This window comes from Hyperolius riggenbachi, chromosome 1, assembly GCF_040937935.1.
Source record: "Hyperolius riggenbachi isolate aHypRig1 chromosome 1, aHypRig1.pri, whole genome shotgun sequence".
NCBI lineage: Eukaryota > Metazoa > Chordata > Amphibia > Anura > Hyperoliidae > Hyperolius > Hyperolius riggenbachi.
In genome coordinates this window covers 445,763,450-445,786,169 of record NC_090646.1, presented here as the reverse complement: position 1 = coordinate 445,786,169, position 22,720 = coordinate 445,763,450, and the positions used below count along the sequence as shown (strand labels likewise).

The 22,720-nt window shown below is 46.5% G+C and overlaps 1 protein-coding gene across 1 annotated transcript in view; it reads left to right on the top strand.

The window, feature by feature from the left end:
• Positions 1–7,239, top strand: part of ACADS (acyl-CoA dehydrogenase short chain) — a 28,641-nt gene extending 21,402 nt beyond the window's left edge. Inside the window, exons 6-10 of the mRNA XM_068238683.1 lie at positions 3,844–4,014; positions 4,089–4,226; positions 4,298–4,393; positions 4,476–4,532; positions 6,931–7,239. Coding sequence (XP_068094784.1) covers positions 3,844–4,014; positions 4,089–4,226; positions 4,298–4,393; positions 4,476–4,532; positions 6,931–7,083 — 615 coding nt within the window. The 3' untranslated portion in view covers positions 7,084–7,239. The remainder of the gene's footprint in view (positions 1–3,843; positions 4,015–4,088; positions 4,227–4,297; positions 4,394–4,475; positions 4,533–6,930) is intronic.
• Positions 7,240–22,720: the final 15,481 nt, after the last annotated feature.

Below are 22,720 nucleotides of genomic sequence, written 5' to 3'. Positions count from 1 at the left end.
CCATATAATAACAGTGGAAGATTAAGAGCCCATATCTGCTGAGTTTCTCCTCAGGCAAATCGCACTGGGAAACTCTGCCGTAGGATACAATGGCGCCACCGGCTGAATTGCTTGCGCTAGCGATTCAGCTGACATTGCCATTCGAAATGGTGCAGGAGGCTGCGGATCCCATAGCTGTGCATGGCACGGCTGATGGTATTCGTCTGTGTAGCTGCAGACTCTGTAGTGCCCCGCCGCACGTGGAAGTTTTCAGGAACAAGTTGTCAGATATCACAGATTGCTGCAGACTGTCACTGCTCTAGTGACTGCATATTTGTTGCATCTAGGTGAAGTGAAAGATTTTTGAACTGGACCCTATTTTTTCCTTATACATCTGCTCACTGCAGTGAGAGTCCAAGTGAGGGTAATGATGCGTGGGATGTATGATTGATTTAAAGGGACAGTTGCCCTATTGGGTTTGTGGTTCTGGTACTTTATGCTTTTAATTGGTTTTCATTCATTAAAAGATTTTATTACATTTTAAATTAGCACTGTGGACTATTTTGTTATTATTTATAGTAGCATTGTTTATTTTAAAACTATTATGGATGGAATTGGAGAAATTGTGTTTTTTCTTTTCTTTTTTTGTATTTGCCTAGAAAATGCATAGAAAAACAGAGTAATTACTGTAAACAAGTATTACCCCTGAAAAACTTAATTTGTGGCAAAAAAAAATAAGGTATGGATCATTTACGTGTGACGAGTAGTGATAAAGTTATTGGCGAATGAATGGGAGGAGCCCTGACGGGAAAATTGCTTCCATCCTGAAGGTGAAAACACCTGCGGGCTGAAGTGGTTAATTCATTAACCACTTACCGTATTTTTCGGACCATAAGACGCTCCGGACCATAAGACGCACCTAGGTTTAGAGGATAAAAACCAGGGGAAAAAAAAATACTAAACCTGGTGCATCCATTGTGCAGGGGCATCTTATGGATCTTCTCCCCTCCCCAATTAATATGCCCCCTTGTACCTCCTGTGTCCCCTAAGTGTACGATTAGTGTCTCCCTTATGTCCTCCTCTGTCCCTGTGTCTTCATATGTGCTCCTTGTGTCCACTTAAATGCCCCCGTGTACTCTTATGTGCCCCTGTGTTATCTAAAGTGCCCCCCTGTGTGCTCTCAGTTGCCCCCTGTGCGCTCTTAGTGGCCCTGTGTGCTCTGTTGCCCCCTGTGTGCTCTTAGTGGCCCCCTGTGTGCTCTTAGTGGCCCCCTGTGTGCTCTTAGTGCCCCCCTGTGTGCGCTTAGTTGCTCCCTGTGTGCGCTTAGTTGCTCCCTGTGTGCTCTTAGTTGCTCCCTGTGTGCTCTTAGTTGCTCCCTGTGTGCTCTTAGTTGCTCCCTGTGTGCGCTTAGTTGCTCCCTGTGTGCTCTTAGTTGCTCCCTGTGTGCTCTTAGTTGCTCCCTGTGTGCTCTGAGAGGCCCCCTGTGTGCTCTGAGTGGCCCCCTGTGTGCTCTGAGTGGCCCCCTGTGTGCTCTGAGTGGCCCCCTGTGTGCTCTGAGTGGCCCCCTGTGTGCTCTGAGTGGCCCCCTGTGTGCTCTGAGTGGCCCCCTGTGTGCTCTGAGTGGCCCCCTGTGTGCTCTGAGTGGCCCCCTGTGTGCTCTGAGTGGCCCCCTGTGTGCTCTGAGTGGCCCCCTGTGCGCTCTGAGTGGCCCCCTGTGTGCTCTTAGTGGCCCCCTGTGATACCTCTTCTTACCCCTTCTGTCTCAGGCACCTGTGGGGGGTTTGCAGTCTGTGCAGGGGCTTGCAGGATCATTATCTGTTTGTTATCCCGCGGCTGTCCCGGCCCTCTGCATTGGCGTGTTCCCGCCCCCAAACGCCGCCCCCCGCCCGGGTCCTCCTCTGCCCAGTCCCCTCTGACGCCTTTCCCCGGCTCTCTAAATGTTGTGTGGGGAGTGGGAAGGCTGCCGCTTACCGCCAGATGATAGCGATGTCCCCGGTGAACAGCGGTATCCTCGCTGTTAACAGCCGCTGGGTGGTCCGGGCACAATGCGGAAGCCTCTCTGCCTTCACTTCCGCTTTGGTGATGTAAGCGGAAGTGAAGGCAGAGAGGCTTCCGCATTGTGCCCGGACCACCCAGCGGCTGTTAACAGCGAGGATACCGCTGTTCACCGAGGACATCGCTATCATCTGGCGGTAAGCGGCAGCCTTCCCACTCCCCACACAACATTTAGAGAGCCGGGGAAAGGCGTCAGAGGGGACCGGGCAGAGGAGGACCCGGGCGGGGGGCGGCGTTTGGGGGCGGGAACACGCCAATGCAGAGGGCCGGGACAGCCGCGGGATAACAAACAGATTAGGATCCTGCAAGCCCCTCCACAGACTGCAAACCCCCCACAGTTGCATAGATAGACGGGAGGATAGGACAAACGCGGGGACTTATGATTTTAAGGCGGGGGACAATTTGCGGCTGGGCAGAATTTGCAACATTCGGACCATAAGACGCAGGCACTTTTTCCCCCCATGTTTGGGGAAGAAAAAGTGCGTCTTATGGTCCGAAAAATACGGTAAGTCTATCTGGACGGATATATCTGTCCAGATAGACTGTGCAGCTGCCGCTGCCTGAGGCGCCCGCTGCCTGCCGTTATCCCCCCGATCAGTGAATGGGAATATAATTCCAATTCACCTATCTAAGTTCCCCGCAGAAAAAAACGACGATTTCTAATCAGAGAGCGCGGTATTTCTGCAAAAAAAAATTACAGCTTCCTTATAGTTCCTGGTAGCGTGATCGTACGCTCCAGGACTTTCTTTTTTGACTGTGGCCATCTTGTGGCCAAGTAGTAAACTACACCCACATACATTTTTTACATTACAATACATTATTTTATATTTAAAATTATCTGTTTCCCTCCCACACCAAAAATTACCCAAATTCATTTTTTTATTAAAAAAAATTACAATTAAAAAAAACAAAAAACATAAATAGTTACCTAAGGTTCTTAACTTTTTAAATATACATGTCAAGAGAGTATCTTATTATATTTTTTAAAATTATAAGCTTGTAAATAGTGATGGACGCAAATTGAAATAATGCACCTTTATTTCTAAATAAAATATCGGCGCCATAAATTGTGATAGGGACACAATTTAAACGGTGTAATAACCGGGACAAATGGGCAAATAAAATACATCCGTTTTAATTACGGTAGCACGTATTAATTTCTAACTATAATGGCCAAAAACTGAGAAATGATTTTTTCCATTTCTTTCTTAATCTTCCTGGTAAAATGGATTTAAAAAAATAATTCTTAGCAAAATGTACCACCTGAAGAAAGCTTAAATAGTGGCAGAAGAAAACAAGATATAGATCAATTAATTGTGATAAGTAGCGATAAAGTTATTGGCGAATGAATGGGAGGTGAACTTTGCTCGGATACATACGATTTTCGACACTGGAGGCTGAAGTGGTTAATTTGCCCATTTGGCTGTGTGCTGCTTTTCTTGCTCATCTATAGGCAGATTGATGCTCAAGAGTTTAGTGGCTAATTTCTACTGGATGCATTTTATTTCTTCATGGCGAAATGCATTAGATTGACAGCCTATATTAATCAGCTGTTTCACATATGATGCATTTTTCAAGAGCAGAAAAAAAACTTGCAGCAGGCTTTTTTCCATTCTCTGTTTGCGTTTCTCCTTTAAATTACATTGTGCTGCTATTGAAGACGTATGCAAAATCACTATTTGAGTTGAAACACATCCTTAGCCAACTACACTAACTACCATCTTATATTTACCACACCCATAATTATTGCCTATTATATTTTTAATGCATTGCGTCACAACTATTACATGCAATCCTTTTCTTTTGCAGGGTATTAGTGCTTTTTTGGTTGAGATGCCGTTCCCAGGTCTTTCGCTTGGGAAAAAGGAAGATAAGCTGGGGATCAGAGCTTCCTCTACAGCAAATTTAATATTTGAAGATTGCCGAATACCTCGCGAGAATCTTCTTGGAGAACCAGGAATGGGCTTCAAAATTGCAATGGTAACCTTAACAGGGTATTGGTGAAGTACCTGTCTGTACTTGGTACCTTTCTTACTGCTGCATTTTGTTTTCAGCAAACCTTAGACTCTGGTAGGATTGGAATTGCATCGCAGGCTCTTGGAATTGCTCAGGCTGCTCTGGACTGTGCCGTAGACTATGCAGAGAAGAGACTTGCATTTGGGGCACCAATCACTAAACTACAAGCTATTCAGGTAGGGTTGTATACTTATCGCCTCATTTTCTGCTGTAGATTTCCAGTGGTAAAATGCTCCTTTTTGTTTAGTTCAAGTTGGCAGACATGGCCTTGGCTTTGGAGAGTGCCAGACTGCTTACGTGGAGAGCGGCAATGCTAAAAGATAACAAGAAGCCTTACACTAAGGTGAGTTGGCAGTATCCCAAGATGTGAGGTGTAAACTAGTCTCCTCCCACCTTTTAATAATCTACCTGTCTTCTTTCGTTAGGAGGCTGCAATGGCAAAACTAGCAGCATCAGAAGCTGCAACACAGATTTCTCACCAGGTAAAAGTTATTGTATTTACGTAGTTCAGAGGCGCCAAAGTGAAATAAAATTAAAACAGTTTGAAATAGAGGAGGTAAAGATAAACTTACCACCTCTTGAGTGGAAAAAAAAAACTCGATGGATTGTTTAAAAACTGTAATATCATTGATACAAATAAACAAAACTCTCATAGATTGCAATGCATTTCTCAGGACTAAGTTCTTGCTTCTTCAGGCATATAAAGAGTGTCAAATCTCCAATGAGCTCTATTGGTCTCTGAGGCGCTAGGCTCCATTACAATGATACTCCACTGTGAGTACTATTATTTACGCCGTCTTAATCCTTGTCACAAACTTACTACGCTATATCAACACTTTCAACATTTTTGGAAAAAACGGAACACAGAAACGGGTATCCAGGGCAGGAAGTGAGGAAAGACACTTCAGCAGATGTGCAGCCTGCCATAAAAGCCTGACAAAATGTCCTACCTTTCATTATGTTAACTGAAAAATGTTTAAAGCAAACCTGTTGCAGTTGAAAAATAAAAGGATAAATACTTGCATAAGAAGAGGGAAGTCTGGATCTTCCAGACACTGCTTCCCATTTACTCCTCAAGAGCACTACTGCCCGGGACCCTCTGAAAGTTTGTGGCCGTACTGTGTCTGCATAAGTACGGAGCCACTAGTGGACGCGCAGTATGGCTACACTTGTACACGGTGGGAAGTGCGGCCACAAGAACATATCAATGTTTTTTCTAAGAATTCTGTAGTGTATTTTCAGCCAAATCATACTGTGGGGTGCTTGTTATTAGAGATGGTCAGTGAGAGGCTAATTCTTCTTCCATGCAAATTGTATGCAGCTTGACACTAGGCCAGTCATTAATGTACTTGGCTGCCAATATTTATTGGCTTAATTTGAAGCTACAGGCAAGCTGGAAATACTACCTGCTCTATTGTTGCATATTTATTATAAATCTGTTTCCTACGAGTTTGCTGTGCCATATTTTCACTACTTACACAGGTAGTCTCCTCCATGTTACTGCACTGAAATCTTTGTTGTGATAGAAACTTTGTGATTTTCTTGCTTTAAATTGCTACCTTCTTACCTGTTCTTGTCACTATAGGACACATTTCATCTGATTAACAAAAATATCACCAGTCCTCCACAAAGATTAGTAGTTCCACCAACACCATTGTTAATTGTGTAGCAGAATGGCTATATAGCAGTTCTGATATTGATAAAATGCAATGCAGTAACCATATCTATACAAAGTTGATTGTGTGCCAGCTTTAAAAATTACCTTCAGCATGCAGTTACTGGCCACTGACCATCACTAGAGTACCCTCCACAACCCTATGTTATTCTATGGACATCTATACACTCATAAAAATCATTGGTAAAAAGCAGGTTAACACAAGTGCCTGCCCCTTTATTTGTTAAATCTACTGTCTCGTGGTTGGCTAGAGTGGTCGCATTGCTTCTAGCGGTCTTCCTTTAGGCTCCAACATGTTTTTAACCACTTGAGAACCCTGGGCTTAAACCCCCCTAGTGACCAGGCCATTTTTTACAAAATAGGCCACTGCAGCTTTCAGGCCTCGCTGCAGGGCTATACAACTCAGCACACACGTGATCCCCCCCCCCCTTTTCTGCCCACCAAGAGAGCTTTCTGTTGGTGGGGGGCTCTGATTGCTCCCAGGATGTTTGTTTTTTTTTTTATATAAATATTTTTTCTATTTTTTTTAAATAAATAAACATATCCAAGCGGAGATGTGCGTGGGATCTCCTGCAAATCCCCGCCCCAGGACTTTACTCCGATCGGCTACTGAATGCAATGAAGTTCAATCCTGGGTTTAAGTTCCTCTTTTCAGTTATAAAGAAGAAAATACCTCATGAGATATTTTACCTACTAAAAAATATTTACCTCACATGGCTACCAGAATTGAGGCCAATGTATAACTCATCTTGAGAAAAAATATAATTGGGGTGTTTTATATAGAAAGTATTTTTTTTACTTTGAACATAGAAACCACTAATTTTTGTTTAATTTTCAAAACTGTAAAATGATGGCTGGAAGATGTACTAAAGTTGCAGAGTAACCAGCACAGTAACCATTCTTGCAAACCCTGAGAGGAGAAAATTCCCGAGATTTAAAGTACACCAGAGTTGGTATAAACGGCAGAATTGATACTTACCTAAGGCTTCCTACAGCCCTATATAAGCATGTGTGAGTCCCTCGCTGTCCTCCTGCAGTGTGCCGTTCAGCCGCATTAGCCCCAGTAACAGCTCAGTCACGTCCAGTCTGGCTTCTGCGCATGTAGTTGAATAATGCCCTTTTGTGCAGTACATTTGCACAGAACTTTGGGTTTAGTGATCTTTCCAGTTAATTCCAGAGTTGATGTGTGACTTTCCTCTTTCTAGGCCATTCAGATCCTTGGTGGCATGGGATATGTGACAGAGATGCCTGCTGAACGTCATTACAGGGATGCACGAATCACTGAAATCTATGAAGGCACCAGTGAGATCCAGAGACTGGTGATTGCCAACCAATTACTTAAAGAATATCAGCATTAATACCCCACAGCCTTAATTCAGAAATCTGGGACTTATGATATGCGCACTGATTGTTGCGATGAATACAGTTTGATATCACAGTGTGATCAAATCATTCAGGATTTCTGTACAAGATTTCCCCTGAAGAAAACTAATTAAACAGTTTATAGATTTTTCTATTGGCTCTGCACTGTAAATGGATTTGTTTGGGGATTAAGCACACATGCTTAATAACGAAGTGTGATATACATCAATGCTATACACTTAACAGCTAAAATGTTTTGAAGATATCTGTATTCCCAAAGCAGTTATACAGATTGCTTCCAGACCACTGGAACCTGCTCTCTCACCTCATCTTCAGCTCACCTTGATCCAAGCAGCTGCAAACACAAGACTCCTTTCAGCTACTATTGAGTAGAAAGCAAGTGGCGGTACGTACGTATTTTAATACTGTCAACCACTGTGGCAGCTGCCAGCTCCTACACATTAGGTAGGATTATTAACAGAAAGAAGTGCAACTCTTCATTTAGCGTTACTACTTTAATCTGTTAATATCAATGGGTATTAAGCCACTGAAAGCTTGCATATATTTGTTTTTAGCATATCCCAGGTTGAAATAAACAGAACACGCAGACAAGAGAATTATCACTAAATATAATGTATTCTTGTGATAATATACAGAGAATATACAAAAATTACATATAAGCAAGTTATGATTAAGATGCCAATTACTAAGATATCTGCTAACATATTATAAGGTCCACCAAAAAAGATATTGCATGAGATACATTACCAGTTCCTAGAGACCGTTTAAGCAAGAGCAGCAGCCTAAAAATCTCTCGTTACCTATCTTTATAATGTTAGAACAAAGAAAGAAATCTAACTCCTCCTGCTGATTAACATACGCGTATGTCAGCACATCACATTCCAGAAATTCATTCCGATGATGTAATGTGCTTTTGGTTTTACTTTCTATCTTATGAGTCATTCTAGGAGACCTTGCCAACTATTAGCTACTTGCTAAAATATTTCAGCTATTAGTTACGTCATTTGCAGCATGAGAAAAACCAAGTGTGGGAATACATGAGAATAGTTTCACATCATTACACTCTATGCGTGATATAAGACTGGTTATACAACAGTAATTTTTAGACTATGGGTTAGGAATAAATCAAAAGATATAAATTCATGATATATAAAAGGAATACAACGTTAAATACTTGACAGCAGCCTCCTGGTCAACTTCTTTTCACTCCCCTGGTGAGATCAAATCAATGTTGGAAAGCTGAAGGTCTTCGCTTTTATTTGCACCATGTTCCAAATCGCCATTGGATGGGTGTCCACTGTACCTGGTTGTTTTCACTCCTGCTGCCCCAGAATTGCCAGCTGGTGACCGGTATATGAGGTATACCTGGTAGCCTTGACTCGGACTGGGCACCGTGAGAAGCTAGTTGGTATAATAGCTGCTGGTTCCGTAGTCCCAAATCGTGGAGGAGGGGGCGGGTTAGGCCAGAGCCAGGGGTTTGCCTACAGGTGCAATAAAGCAGCGGAGGAAGAAGATGCATCTCCAGGTTCCTGAAGCAAAGAAGTCGGTGCTGCTCAGGTCCTGTTGGCTGTCCTAGTGCCCGCTGCAGTAACAGTGTACTGTGCCTGACAGGTCATCTACGTGTTCTGCTGCTGTGGCTGAGCCTCTAGGCCTGGAGAACTCCTCTTTGGAAAAGATTTGACTCTGCAATGGCACCCCGAAGGACATCAGCTGCCAGGAGTGGAAATGGCAGCCAGGTACAGAGGACATTTATACTTCAATAGCGAATAACTTGGAAATGGTGCATTGCAAGGACTTGTAATCTGGAGCGCAAAAAAAAAGCCAAGTGCTTTGATTTTCTAAGGATGGTTCAATATCATTAGTGAATAGAATTTGACCAGGTGGCTGCCAAAAGTTGTCAGTATAAGTTAGTGCCCAAGTATCCTCTGTTAATTTTAATTTAGCTGGTTTACTGTAAATGTGACCCAGCAGTCATGTTTGAGTTGAACTATGGGATGTGAAATGACGTCCTGGTTTTTAAAATATTTTTTTTTTAATTTGGCTAATTGTATGCAAATTCATGCAGCCTAAGAACAGATACAAATACATTTGATTGAAACTGCATAAAATTACTATTTTGCAGCCCTCATTCCGACCACTTAAGCCATGCACAGACGGTAATAAAAATAACAAAATAAGAGAATGAGAATGTTTAAAAACATCATATTTCAACTCCTTTATAACTGATACATCATAGTTTTTTTTTTTTTGTTTTTTTTTATTTTATGTAAACATAACATTTTATGTTGTAAGGTTAGGCCTGTTCTCTCCCTCTCCCCTAAGTGGAAAAAGTAAAAAGGTAGATATTTACCTCAGTAATATGAAGCCTCTGGATGGTCCAGAGAATTCCTGGATACTTCTGCAGCCCACTATTCCACTGCTGGGTCACTCTAAACCTAATTGCCTGCTGCCAGTTGAATAGGTTTCTTCTGGGTGCCAGTACAGCCATGGACAAGCGCATCCCAACTGGGTGTGCGTGAGTGAGTAAGGTCTAACAAAGGGGAAAGGCCACACAGGAGAGGCTTCGGTTTACTGAGCATGCAAAAGATGAAGAACTCTTAGCTGGAATGGTGGGCTTTATAAAGATTTCAGAAACCTCTACACCATCGAAGAATTTTAACTATAAAAGTGTGGGGGAAAAGTCAGTGCATCTTATGGTCTGAAGGTGCTGTCCCCAGTAGTCTCTTTTGTCCCCTGGTGCCTCGCCTGTTCCCCCTGCCTCTTTTGTCCTTGTGTTTCCCCAGTGCCTCTTTTGTGCCCTGTTTATCCTCCATCTCCACTCGTCCCTGTGTGTCTGTGTCCCCAGATTTGTCTTTTTTGTCCCGTGTCTTCCACAAATGGCCCCCTGAAGGTAACATACTTAAACAGCCATTAAATCCCGCAATGAAACAATACTTTGATTCCTTCCTGGTCTTCACATGGCTCCAGCTTAGTAGGTCCTTGTTTAAACCTGTGTGGCCAAGCTGGAGGGGGCGCTGCAGGGGAAACATCCAATCAGCATCCCCCTGCTATTTTTAACTGGACCTAATAGTCTCGCCAGAGCTCCCTCACTGGCTAATCACTTCACTTGCTGGAGTTCAGTGATTGGCCAGTGAAGAAGCTCTGGTCCGCCGGCGGGACTATCCGATCAAGTTAGAACAGCAAGGACCGTTGATTTGATGGATCCCCTGCAGGGCCCAGCCAGATTGGCAACTCAGTCTAGAACAAGGTCCCAGTAAGCTGGAGCTGCACAGAGACAAGGAAGGAATTCCAGTATCAGCTCATCGTGGGACTCAACAGCTGCCTCGGTAAAGTATGTTACTTACTGGAGGCCATTCATGGGACCAAAGGAGGACATGGAGCACACTGGGACAAAAGAGGCATTGGGGACACGGTGGACGAGGACACGGCCAAAAGTGGCACTGGGGACATGGAGAACATACGGGGGACTAAAGAGGCATCTGGGAAGAGACACAAGATGACAGGGCAGAAGAGACACAGATGGACATAAGGATACAAGAGGTAATGATTAGAGGGGATTGAGCAAAAAAAATCAAAAATCCACAAGATGCCCCTGCACCATGGACACACCAGGTTTAGTTTTTTGTTACCCTGGTTTTTGTACTCTAAACCTAGGTGCGTCTTATGGTCCAAAAAATATGGTAGCTAAAAAAAAAATGTAGTTCTGTTGTGCATTAAATGTTACCTGTTGCAGAAAGTTTTAATATTTCTGAAGCTCACTAACCAGTTGTAATATTTGTGTTGAGAATTAGTGATAACTAGATAAGCATTCTTGCCTTTAACCAAGCAAACAAGCAAATTGCAAGAGAAGGACTGGGGCTTATCCTGGAAAACTGCTCAAGTCTTAATGCAGCAGGGCTATAAAATGCCCAACAAACACTATCAAGCTCATAATTCATTATATTATTTCCCTTTTCCTTATCTGCCATAACTAATGCCTAGATGATTGTTACTGGCCAATGGGCGTGGCCGCGGCGGCAGCCCCTGGACCGCCTGACGCCAATTGGCGTCAAGTCCTGGGGCTGCAGTTTCACAGGGAACGGCCGCGCGCGAACGGAACGGAGTTCCGGGATTAGCCTGCTAGCCGCCGATTGCAGCTAGCAGGCTGTAAACGAAAGGGGAAAGAAATCCCCTTTGTGTACAACTGTACAGCGCTGCAGTCTCCGGCAGCGCTGTACAAGATCGGCAATCCCCAGCCTCTGGCCGGGGAGCGCCGTCCTCTAATAGGCTTATGCCCCTGAGAGGTGGAACAGGACGGATCGCCATCCTGTTCCAGTGCTGATGGCGGAGGAGGGAGGGAGAGCGTCATAGAGGCTTGGGGAAAAAATAAACAAACGGCTGCAGCGATCATGATCAACAGCAGCATGTCCCCTTAGGGACAAATAAAGGAGGCGAGTCCGATCGCTGAGCCCTATAGCTGGGCTTTGCAGGAGGCTGAAAAGCCTGCACAGCCCAGTACTGCAAAAAATGTCCTGGTCTTTAGGGGGGTTAGTACTGTGGGCGTCAATGGTTAAAGCTCATTGCAGTTTTTAAGAATGGAATTACAGTCATAATATGCATCAAAACCTGCCTCCCTACTCTATTGCCCATACAGGTGTACGACTTGCTTTTGCTCCAAAGTAATGGCATCTGTGTTAAAGTAATTCCCAAAACTACTGCATGGATATGTTTGCTTAACTACTTAAGTACCAGCGGTCTCTGCCCACTTAAAGTGAATGGGAACCGCATTAAAAAAAAATAAAAATAAAGCAAATACTTAAGAAGAGGGAAGGCTCTGGGTCATATAGAGCCTTCCGTCTACTCTCTTGGTGCTCTCTATCCTGTGCTGGCTGTCTCTCCACCCCCCCGTTTCAATCCCCCGCCGAAAGGGTATTTGGAAGTCTTCCTTCGGGAGCCGTGTCCTCCCAAAGACGTATGGCTCCATATTGCACAGGCGTGAGTGTGCAAGAGAGCGTGCTTGCGCAGGCGCAGTACAGGGCCGCCCTTCTTCAGGAGCACTCAGGCTCCCTGAAGACTTCTGAAGCCTCCTTCGGCCGGGTAAAGCAGTATTTGACTAATTTAGTCAAATACTGCTACCGGGCGAGCCAGAACTGGAAGGAGGGGACCAGGAGAGGAGCGGGAAGGCTTTATAGGACCCAGAGCCTTCCCTCTAATTGGGTAAGTATCTATTTCATTTTTTAAAATGCGGTTCCCATTCACTTTAAGGGCCAGAGACCGCTGGTACAATACCGACGGAATCCTGACGAATTGCCGCACGCCGGGATCCTCCTGACATAGACTCTGCCGTCTCTATTACGGCAGTCATGTGAGCCGGTCAGGAGCCGCTTTCATTGGCTCCTGACAGTGACTATTAATGTAAGCCAATGAAATCGGCTCCTGACCGGCTCACATGGCTCTGCCTTCATAGAGACAGGCAGAGCCAGTAAGCTGCGGCGAGAGACGTCGGGTTTGAGCAGTGCGATTGGCGGGGAGCAACGGAAATCGCGGATGCACGCGCAAAAACAGAGCGTAGATTTCAAATCACCACGGTCCTTAAATAGTTAAGACAACTGAAGTCCGAGATATATGGAGGCTGCCAGAATTTCTTTTCAATCAATACTAGTTGCATGGCAGCTCTGCTGATCCTCTCTCTTTTACCCGTAGACCCTGAACAAGCATATGCAGATCAGGTGTTTGACATTATAGGCAGGGCTGACAAGATCAGCTGCATGCTTGTTTCTGGTGTTATTCAGACACTCATGCAGCCAAATAGATCAGAAGGACTGCCAGGTAACGAGGAAATAAATATGGCAGCCTTCATATACTTCACTACAGTTGTACTTTAAAGCTTACCTGAGAGGGGAGGACAAAGATTTTCACTTACAACAAATTAAAGTCTACACCCCACCCAATCATGGGCTATCCTGCATGTTGGGAGCATTCCGCACCAGGGATGCTCAAATAATGACTTCAGATGAAATCCGAATAGGTGTTAATCACCTGTGCGGGGGGGGGGGGGGGGGGGGGCAGGGCGATTAATCTTACCCATCAGCCATCTTCTTAGCTGGTACCTCGGCGCCTCCCACGATGCCTTCCAATCTGGCGTCATGTGATTACATACACTTCCTCCTTCCGGACTGAAGGAGGAAGTGTATAGTCACATGACGCCAGATTGGAACGCATCGTGGGAGGCGCCAAGGGACCAGCGAAAAAGATGGCTGATGGGTAAGATTAACCACTTGAGGACCCACCCTTTACCCCCCCTTAAGGACCAGCGTTATTTTTTGTGATCTGTGCTGGGTGGGCTCTGCAGCCCCCAGCACAGATCAGCTGGCACACAGAGCAATCAGATCGCCCCCCCTTTTTCCCCCCCCCCCTATGGGGATGATGTGCGGGGGGGGGGGGTCTGATCGCTCCTCCTGTCTGGCATGTTGCGGGGGGGGCACCTCAAAGCCCCCCTCCGCGGCGAAATTCCCCCCTCCCTCTCCTATCTGCTCATCCCCGGTGATCGGGGCTGCACAGGACGCTATCCGTCCTGTGCAGCCAGTGACAGGCTGTCCCCTGTCACATGGCGGTGATCCCCGGCCACTGATTGGCCGGGGATCGCCGATCTGCCTTACGGCGCTGCTGCGCAGCAGCGCCGTACAATGTAAACAAAGCGGATTATTTCCGCTTGTGTTTACATTTAGCCTGCGAGCCGCGATCGGCGGCCCGCAGGCTATTCACGGAGCCCCCCGCCGTGAATTGACAGGAAGCAGCCGCTCGCGCGAGCGGCTGCTTCCTGATTAATCAGCCTGCAGCTGGCGACGCAATACTGCGTCGCTAGTCCTGCAGCTGCCACTTTGCCGACGCGCGGTACGAGTGCGCGGTCGACAAGTGGTTAACCTGTTTAAAAACGGGCTAGGTCTGTCTACGCACACCCGCCCGCCTGGCTCCGTCCCTGTTCTGCCTGTGTGAGGCTGGGTCCGTGCTGCGCACATGCGCAGTAGCAAAAAGCACGGACTGAGCCACACAGAGACAACTGTCCCTGCTGTACGCAGGGACAGTTGTCTATTATTATATAGGATAGTGCATAGTCACTTTATGCAGCATACCTTTTCTAGCACCAGTTTAGTAGAACAGGAACTGCAAAGTAGACATATACAGTGGTGTGAAAAACTATTTGCCCCCTTCCTGATTTCTTATTCTTTTGCATGTTTGTCACACTTAAATGTTTCTGCTCATCAAAAACCGTTAACTATTAGTTAAAGATAATCTAATTGAACACAAAATGCAGTTTTAAATGATGGTTTTTATTTAGTGAGAAAAAAAACCTCCAAATCCACATGGCCCTGTGTGAAAAAGTGATTGCCCCCCCCCCCCCCCTTGTTAAAAAAATAACTTAAAGGTGGTTTATTACACCTGAGTTCAATTTCTGTACTCACCCCCAGGCCTGATTACTGCCACACCTGTTCCAATCAAGAAATCACTTAAATAGGAGCTATCTGACACAGAGAAGTAGACCAAAAGCACCTCAAAAGCTAGACATCATGCCAAGATCCAAAGAAATTCAGGAACAAATGAGAACAAAAGTACTGTAATTGAAATCTATCAGTCTGGTAAAGGTTATAAAGCCATTTCTAAAGCTTTGGGACTCTAGCAAACCACAGTGAGAGCCATTATCCACAAATGGCAAACACATGGAACAGTGATGAACCTTCCCAGGAGTGGCCGGCCGACCAAAATTACCCCAAGAGCGCAGAGAAAACTCATCCGAGAGGCCACAAAAGACCCCAGGACAACATCTAAAGAACTGCAGGCCTCACTTGCCTCAATTAAGGTCAGTGTTCACGACTCCACCATAAGAAAGAGACTGTGCAAAAACGGCCTGCATGGAAGATATCCAAGGCGCAAACCACTTTTAAGTAAAAAGAACATTAAGACTCGTCTCAATTTTGCTAAAAAAACATCTCAATGATTGCCAAGACTTTTGGGAAAATACCTTGTGGACCGACGAGACAAAAGTTGAACTTTTTGGAAGGTGTGTGTCCCGTTACATCTGGCGTAGAAGTAACACAGCATTTCAGCAGAAGAACATCATACCAACAGTAAAATATGGTGGTGGTGGTAGTGTAATGGTCTGGGGTTGTTTTGCTGCTTCAGGACCTGGAAGGCATGCTGTGATAGATGGAACCATGAATTCTGCTGTCTGCCAAAAAATCCTGAAGGAGAATGTCCGGCCATCTGTTCGTCAACTCAAGCTGAAGCGATCTTGGGTGCTGCAGCAGGACAATGACCCAAAACACACCAGCAAATTCACCTCTGAATGGCTGAAGAAAAACAAAATGAAGACTTTGGAGAGGCCTAGTCAAAGCCCTGACCTGAATCCTATTGAGATGTTGTGGCATGACCTTAAAAAGGCGGTTCATGCTAGAAAACCCTCAAATAAAGCTGAATTACAACAATTCTGCAAAGATGAGTGGGCCAAAATTCCTCCAGAGCACTGTAAAAGACTCGTTGCAAGTTATCGCAAATGCTTGATTGCAGTTATTGCTGCAGACGTGGCCAATTGTCCGCATCACAGGGGGCTCCCTACATATAAGTACGCATGAGGCTGCCTACTGCGCAGCCTCATGCGTACGGGTATGGAGGGAGCCCCTGTGATGCGGACAATTGGCCGCGTCCGCCGGAAGTGACGGGACCCGGTACCGCCGATACAGGAAGCGGAGGATGGCGGCGTGGGAGCGATCCAGGCTTATGGGGCTGGAAGAAGCCCCAGGTATGTATAAAAGCTTGTTCTATTTTTATTTGCCGTTCCTCTCTGGGTCCCTTTAACCTCCCTGGCGGTTTATTAAAAACCGCCAGGGGGCAACAGAGTAGTTTTTTTTGTAATTTATTTTCTTTTAAATCATGTAGCGAGCCCAGGGCTCGCTACATGATAGCCGCTGTGCAGCGGCATCCCCCCACCCTCTTCGATCGCCTCTGGCGATCTCCGATCAGGAAATCCCATTCAAAGAACGGGATTTCCTGAAGGGCTTCCCCCGTCACCATGGCGACGGGCGGCATGACGTCATCGACGTCGTGACGTCATTGGGAGTCCCGATCTATCCCTCAGCGCTGCCTGCCACTGATTGGCCAGGCAGCTCACGGGGTCTGGGGGGGGGGGGGGGGGGCGCGGCGAGTGGCGGCGGCTAATCGGAGCGGCGGCGATCAGAGTGCACGCAGCTAGCAAAGTGCTAGCTGCGTGTTGCAAAAAAAAGTGTGCAAATCGGCCCAGCAGGGCCTGAGAAATCCTCCTGCGCGGCATAGCCCGAGCTCAGCTCTGGCTTACCGCCAGGGAGGTTAAACCAACTGTCTCCTCTCAAAATCAGGGCATAGTGGCTGTTAACCCTCCTGGTGGTAACCTCGGAGTAAGCCGCGCAGGAGGATTTCTCAGGCCCTGCTGGGCCGATTTGCATAATTTTTTTTTGCTACACGCAGCTAGCACTTTGCTAGCTGCGTGTGCACACCGATCGCCGCGCCGCCCTCCCCCCCCCGGATGAAATGCTTCTTTCGGCTGTCTCCAAACGTGCATGCGGCCGGAGGTCGGAAATAAGGTAAATGATTCGTCAGAGAAAAATCACATTGTTCCACTGCTCAAGGGACCAATTCTGGTGGTCTGTACGCCACTCTAAACGCTTTGAAACATTTGTCTTTGAGAGTAGAGGTTTTCTAATTGCAGTTCTTCCGTAGAATCCAGATTTAAGCAGCTCCCAACGAACAGTTTTTGTGGAAACTGTGTTCTGTAGGCGTTCGTTCAGCTCTGCAGTGATTTTAGGAGCCGTGGTCTTGCAAGCTTTTCTAGTAATTCGATTTACAGTCCGACGGTCTCTCTCAGACAACTTCAACTTTCGGCCACAACTGCACTTTGCGAAGTACGTTTTTCCTTCTCTTTCAAAGGCAGTCATTACTTTTGAGACAGTACCTCTTGAAATGCCAAGCATTCGGGCAGTTTCTGTTACAATAGCTCTTGCCATACAAGCACCAACAATTTAGCCTCTCTGAAAGTCTGAGATCTGCCATTTTTATACATTATAACCAACTTTTGTTTGAATATAAAAAAAAAAAATATTTTAATTAATCTAATAACAAAATAAACCCAAAAAATTTTGACATGTCGAGTTTTGATTGCTTAAAACATGTTCAAAGATTAGGATGCCAAAATGTTAGGTATTTTCATTATTTTGTCCAACCCCTGTAATCTGTATTAACCACTTGCCGACCGCACGCTTATACCGTGCGTCGGCAAAGTGGCAGCTGCAGGACCAGCGACGCAGAACTGCGTCGCCGGCTGCAGCCTAATTAACGAGCGATCGCTACGTCACACTCTTCAGGCCTCCTTGTAACTTCAGCCCGCCGGCCAATCAGCAGCGCCGGCGGGCTGTAAACATTCAAATTACCCAATAGAACGCGTATAATACAGTTTGTTTACGTAACAAACTGTATTATACTGCCTGCCTCCCGCTGGTGGTCACACTTAGCGATCGACCACCAGCGAGGAGAGCAGGCACAGTATAGAAGCACACACGCACACCTTAGGAGCCCCACAGACCCCCCGATCACCCGCAGCACCCATCAGACACCCCCCTGTACCCCCCTGCAGCACGCAGCTTCTACCTAACCACCCCCCATATCACCCATCAATCAATCCCTGTCACCTCCTGTCACTCCTATCGATCAGATCAGACCCCTAATTACCCCTTAGGGTTATCTGATCACCCCCCACCCCTTCAGATCTCCCCCCCGACCCCCCCCCCCCTTGTATACTGAACCTATCTATCTCCCTTGCATCTGTCTATCTCCCCAGTGATCAGCTGCCAATCACCTATCAGTCACCTGTCAATCATCCCTTGTCACCACCTGTCACTGCCCCCCATTAGATCAGACCCCCAACTGCCTTAGGGGCTTCTGATCACCCACCCACCCTTTCAGATCCCCCCGAACCCCCCCCCCCCCCGATCACATCAGCAGTCCATTGTTTACATCTGGTTTTCCCTGTAAACACCCACTTATCACCCGTCAATAACCCATCTATCACACTCTCTCACCACCTGTCACTCCTATCCATCAGATTAGACCCCCAACTACCCCTTAGGGGTATCTGATCACCCCCCACCCCTTCAGATCTCCCCCCCCCCCCCCCCCGTATACTGCATCTATCTATCTTCCCTGTAATTGCCCGCTGATCAGCTGTCAATCACCTATCAGTCACCTGTCAATCATCCCTTGTCACCACCTGCCACTGCCCCCCATCAGATCAGACCCCCAACTGCCCATTAGGGGCTTCTGATCACCCACCCTTTCAGATCCCTCCAAGACACCCCCCTGATCACATCAGCAGTCCATTGTTTACTTCTGTTTTTCCCTGTAAACACCCACTTATCACTCGTCAATAACCCATCTATCACCCCCTCTCACCACCTGTCACTCCTATCCATCAGATTAGACCCCCAACTACCCCTTAGGGGTATCTGATCACCCCCCACCCCTTCCGATCCTCCCCACACCGTCCTAGTTCATTGATTGCGTATATTCTCCCCCCTGCCATTGTGTATCTTATCTCCTGTCTGTAAGGCTTGATTGTGCTTTGTTTGGCTACAATTGTCTCAATTGCACTGTGATTGGCATCGATTGTCGTGTGATTGGCTTCTATTGTCACGTAATTGGTTTTCGATTGTCGCGTGATTGGCTTCAATTGCCCGTAATTGGTTTTGATTGTGCCAATTGCCCACTGATTGGCTGTTTTGCCCTGTGATTAGCATCGATTGTCGTGTGATTGGCTTCAATTGTCACGTAATTGGTTTTTGATTGTCGCGTTATTGGATTCAATTGGTCCGTGATTGGCTTTGATTACGCCGATTGCTGTAATTGTGTTGTAATTGTCTCGTGATTGTTTTTGATTTTGTGATTGCTCTCTGATCCCCCCCCCCCCCCCCCCTCACCATCACTATCCTAGTGATCTAAAAACTTTTTTAGTATCACTAGTGGTAACAAACAGTTAGGCCAGTTAGCTAAGCAAAAGGGTTGTTAGTGTCAGTTAGTGCTCAGCCCACTGCACCACAGTCACTAATTAGCGTCATCACTGTCGCTAATCAGCATTGGTACTATATAGTATCTGTAAGTGATTATTAGTGATCACAGTCAGATCTACATTAGGGTCACTAGGATCCACAAAAAAACGCAGTGTTTGCCCGATCAGACCTGATCGTTCGCCTGCACTGCGTTCAGCCTGCCCCACTGCAGTGACAGAAATTTTTTTTTTCTGATCACTGCAAAAAACACTGTGGCACTGTAAACATCAGTTTTGATTTTTTTTTTATCTAAACTCAGTGACCACAGCTTTCTACCTCTCAAGTACTCCCTTTCGCTAGGTAGGTGCTCTTTTCCTGGGTAGTCTCAGAGGAATACCTCCTAAATTTAGCAGGCCACCATGGCAAAAAAGAGGTTTTCCAATGAAGACATCTACAGGTACATGGACCAGTCGGATGAGGATGATTGGGTCGACTTATTCGACAAATCTTCGGGTTCAGAGTACGATCCTGTAGACAGCAGTGGCTCTCTGACCGATAGTTCCGATGACGAGGTTGAGGTCCCGGCTAGAGCCAGGCGTACCACACCCCATGTCACTGGACTGCAGGTGGCGGAAGATCAGTCTCAAGGGCAGCAGAGTGGCGCTGATCTGATTTTTCTTGGTGAGGCATGCACCAGCAGCGCAGCATCTCCTGGACCTATCAACACCAGTACTTCCGTAGAAGACCCTGATGAAGTGGCGAACACCATCCTGGAAGTAGAAACTGGTTCGGTGGTACGTGAATTAAGATCCGATCCGCAGCCACCAAGTAGACGGGCCCGTACTCCCATTGGTTTTCCAGAGGTGCTGGCAAACCCTGATTGGCATTCCCCTGATCCCGCCGCACCCATACTGCCCCCTTTCACCGCCCAGTCTGGAGTCCAGGTGGAGACAGTTGAACTAGGATCGGCCCTAGACTTTTTTGAACTGTTCCTCACCCAGGATCTCCTTGACTTAATTGTGGCTGAGACCAACCTATATGCCACACAATTTATAACCGCCCATCCGAAAAGCTGCCACGCCCAGCCTTTTCGGTGGAAACCACTCCAAGTTTCCGAACTTAAAATTTTTTTGGGCCTTCTCCTCAACATGGGTATTACCAAAAAAAATGTATTGCGCTCTTATTGGTCTACACGCCAAATACATAACATGCCCGTGTTCTCTGCTGCCATGTCCAGGACGCGATTTGAGATCATCCTGTGCTTCCTGCATTTCAATGACAACGACACCTGTCATGAAAGAGACCACCCAGCTTATGACCGGCTCCACAAAATTCGGCCCCTCATAGACCACCTGTCATCCACATTTGCAGAGGCTTATACACCTGAACAGAACATCTGTGTAGATGAGTCCCTCGTACATTTTACCGGGCGCCTTGGCATCAAACAGTACATCCCAAGCAAGCGCGCCCGGTATGGGGTGAAACTGTATAAGCTCTGTGATAGGGCCACAGGCTATACATCTCGTTTTAGGGTCTATGAGGGAAAAGACTCAAAATTGGAGCCGGTCGGATGTCCTGACTACCTGGGGAGCAGTGGAAAGATTGTGTGGGACTTGGTGTCACCCTTGTTCCAGAAGGGGTACCATCTTTATGTGGACAACTTTTACACAAGTGTGGCCCTCTTTCAGCACTTAAAGTTAGAAGGAATCCGATGCTGTGGCACCGTGCGGCCTAGTCGCCGGGGCTTCCCCCAACGGCTCGTTAACACCAGACTTCAACGGGGGGAGAGGGCCGCCTTGTGTACCGATGACTTGCTCTCGGTGAAATGGAAGGACAAGAGGGACGTTTACCTTCTGTCTACCATTCACACAGACACGACAGTACAAATTACACGGGCAACAGAGGTAATTGAAAAGCCCCTCGCCGTCCACAGCTATAATGCCAACATGGGAGGGGGTGGACTTCAATGACCAGATGTTAGGGCCCTATTTAATTTCCCGGAAAACCAGACGCTGGTATAAGAAAGTGTCTGTGTATTTAATTCAATTGGCGATGTACAACAGCTTTGTTCTCTACAGTAAGGCTGGGAGAACTGGATCTTTCCTTCAATTCCAGGAAGAGATCGTTTCGGCACTCCTCTATCCAGAAGGTGCCAGAGCCCAACCCCCAAATGCAACTAGCCGGCTGCATGGAAGGCATTACGCCTACCCGATTCCCAGTACCCCAACTCAACGCAACCCCAGAAAAAGATGTCGTGTCTGCAGCAAGGCTGGAATAAGGCGTGACACCCCCGTTTACTGTCCCCGCTGTCCTGACCAGCCTGGCCTATGCCTAGGGGAGTGTTATGAGAGGTACCACGAGAAGGCACACTTTTAGAACCTAGGGAACTACAGACACAGCAGTAGGCACACAAGGGTCTCTCAGTGCTATTTCACACTGGTGCGATGCGTTAGGGCAAATTGCCTAGCAAAAGTCACACTTTGCGGTCCCCCCCCCTACGCCGGAAGTGCTTGACTTAACGCTAGTGAATGCCTACGTTACTGCGTGGCTTCTGCGGCAATTTGGGTCGGCCCGGAAGTCATGTTAGTTTACGGCGACGCAGTTAATTACTAGGCCGAATGCTACTCTTGTGGTATTCCCTGAAGATCTATTTTGGGCGAGACGGTGCGGCGGGCTCGACCGACCGGATAGGCCAGTATGCAGTGTGAACCCAAACATCAGGTTTTGAGAGATCCAAATACACTGGCCTGCCAGAAACCTCTCCTTTCACTTGGGCCAGAATGCATAATGTACTTCGCCACATATCTGTGCGATTTGCACTTTGCACATTGACCCATGGGGGAGGAGAAGTTTATCCTCAGCTCGCAGGTAAAAAAACAAAAAAAAAAAAACAGGTAAGCAAAAAAGTTAATATTTGGTTACCAATGTTATTGTTTGGTTTGAACATATTTAATAAAGTTTAAAAAGTTAATGTTATTGAAGTGCTTTGCTGCTTGCTTGCTTTTTTTTTTTCTCTTCTCTCTTTTTTTCCAACCGACCAATCAGCTGCAGCACTGATGATGCATCCTGACAGAAGCATTGCGCTTCTGTCAGGTTACACAAAATCGGTGCATGCAGCGCTGTAGGACGAGATTTCTCCTCCACAGTAAAAAAAAAAGATACGTTTGCCGAGGCATATGGGCCAAGGTGTGGTGTTGGGGTTCATATGCTTTGGCAAGCACTTTGTATCAAAAAAGAACTCAAGCAATGATTTCTCCATTCACATCGATCAATGTGGATTAATAAATCAGGATTGCCTGGGCATACGAGCTGGTGGGTTTGGATTTTTGGGGTGGCAGCTCCTATGTCCAGGCGGACACCTTCCCCTCCTTTTTGTTTTGTTTTTTCGTTTTTCTTCTCTCTTTTCTCTATCCAGACCGACCGACCGACCAATCAGCTGCAGCACTGATGGTGCATCCTGACAGAAGCATTGCGCTTCTGTCAGGTTGCACAAAATCAGTGCATGCAGCGCTGTAGGACGAGATTTCTCCTCCACAGTAAAAAAGATACGCTTGCCGAGGCATAT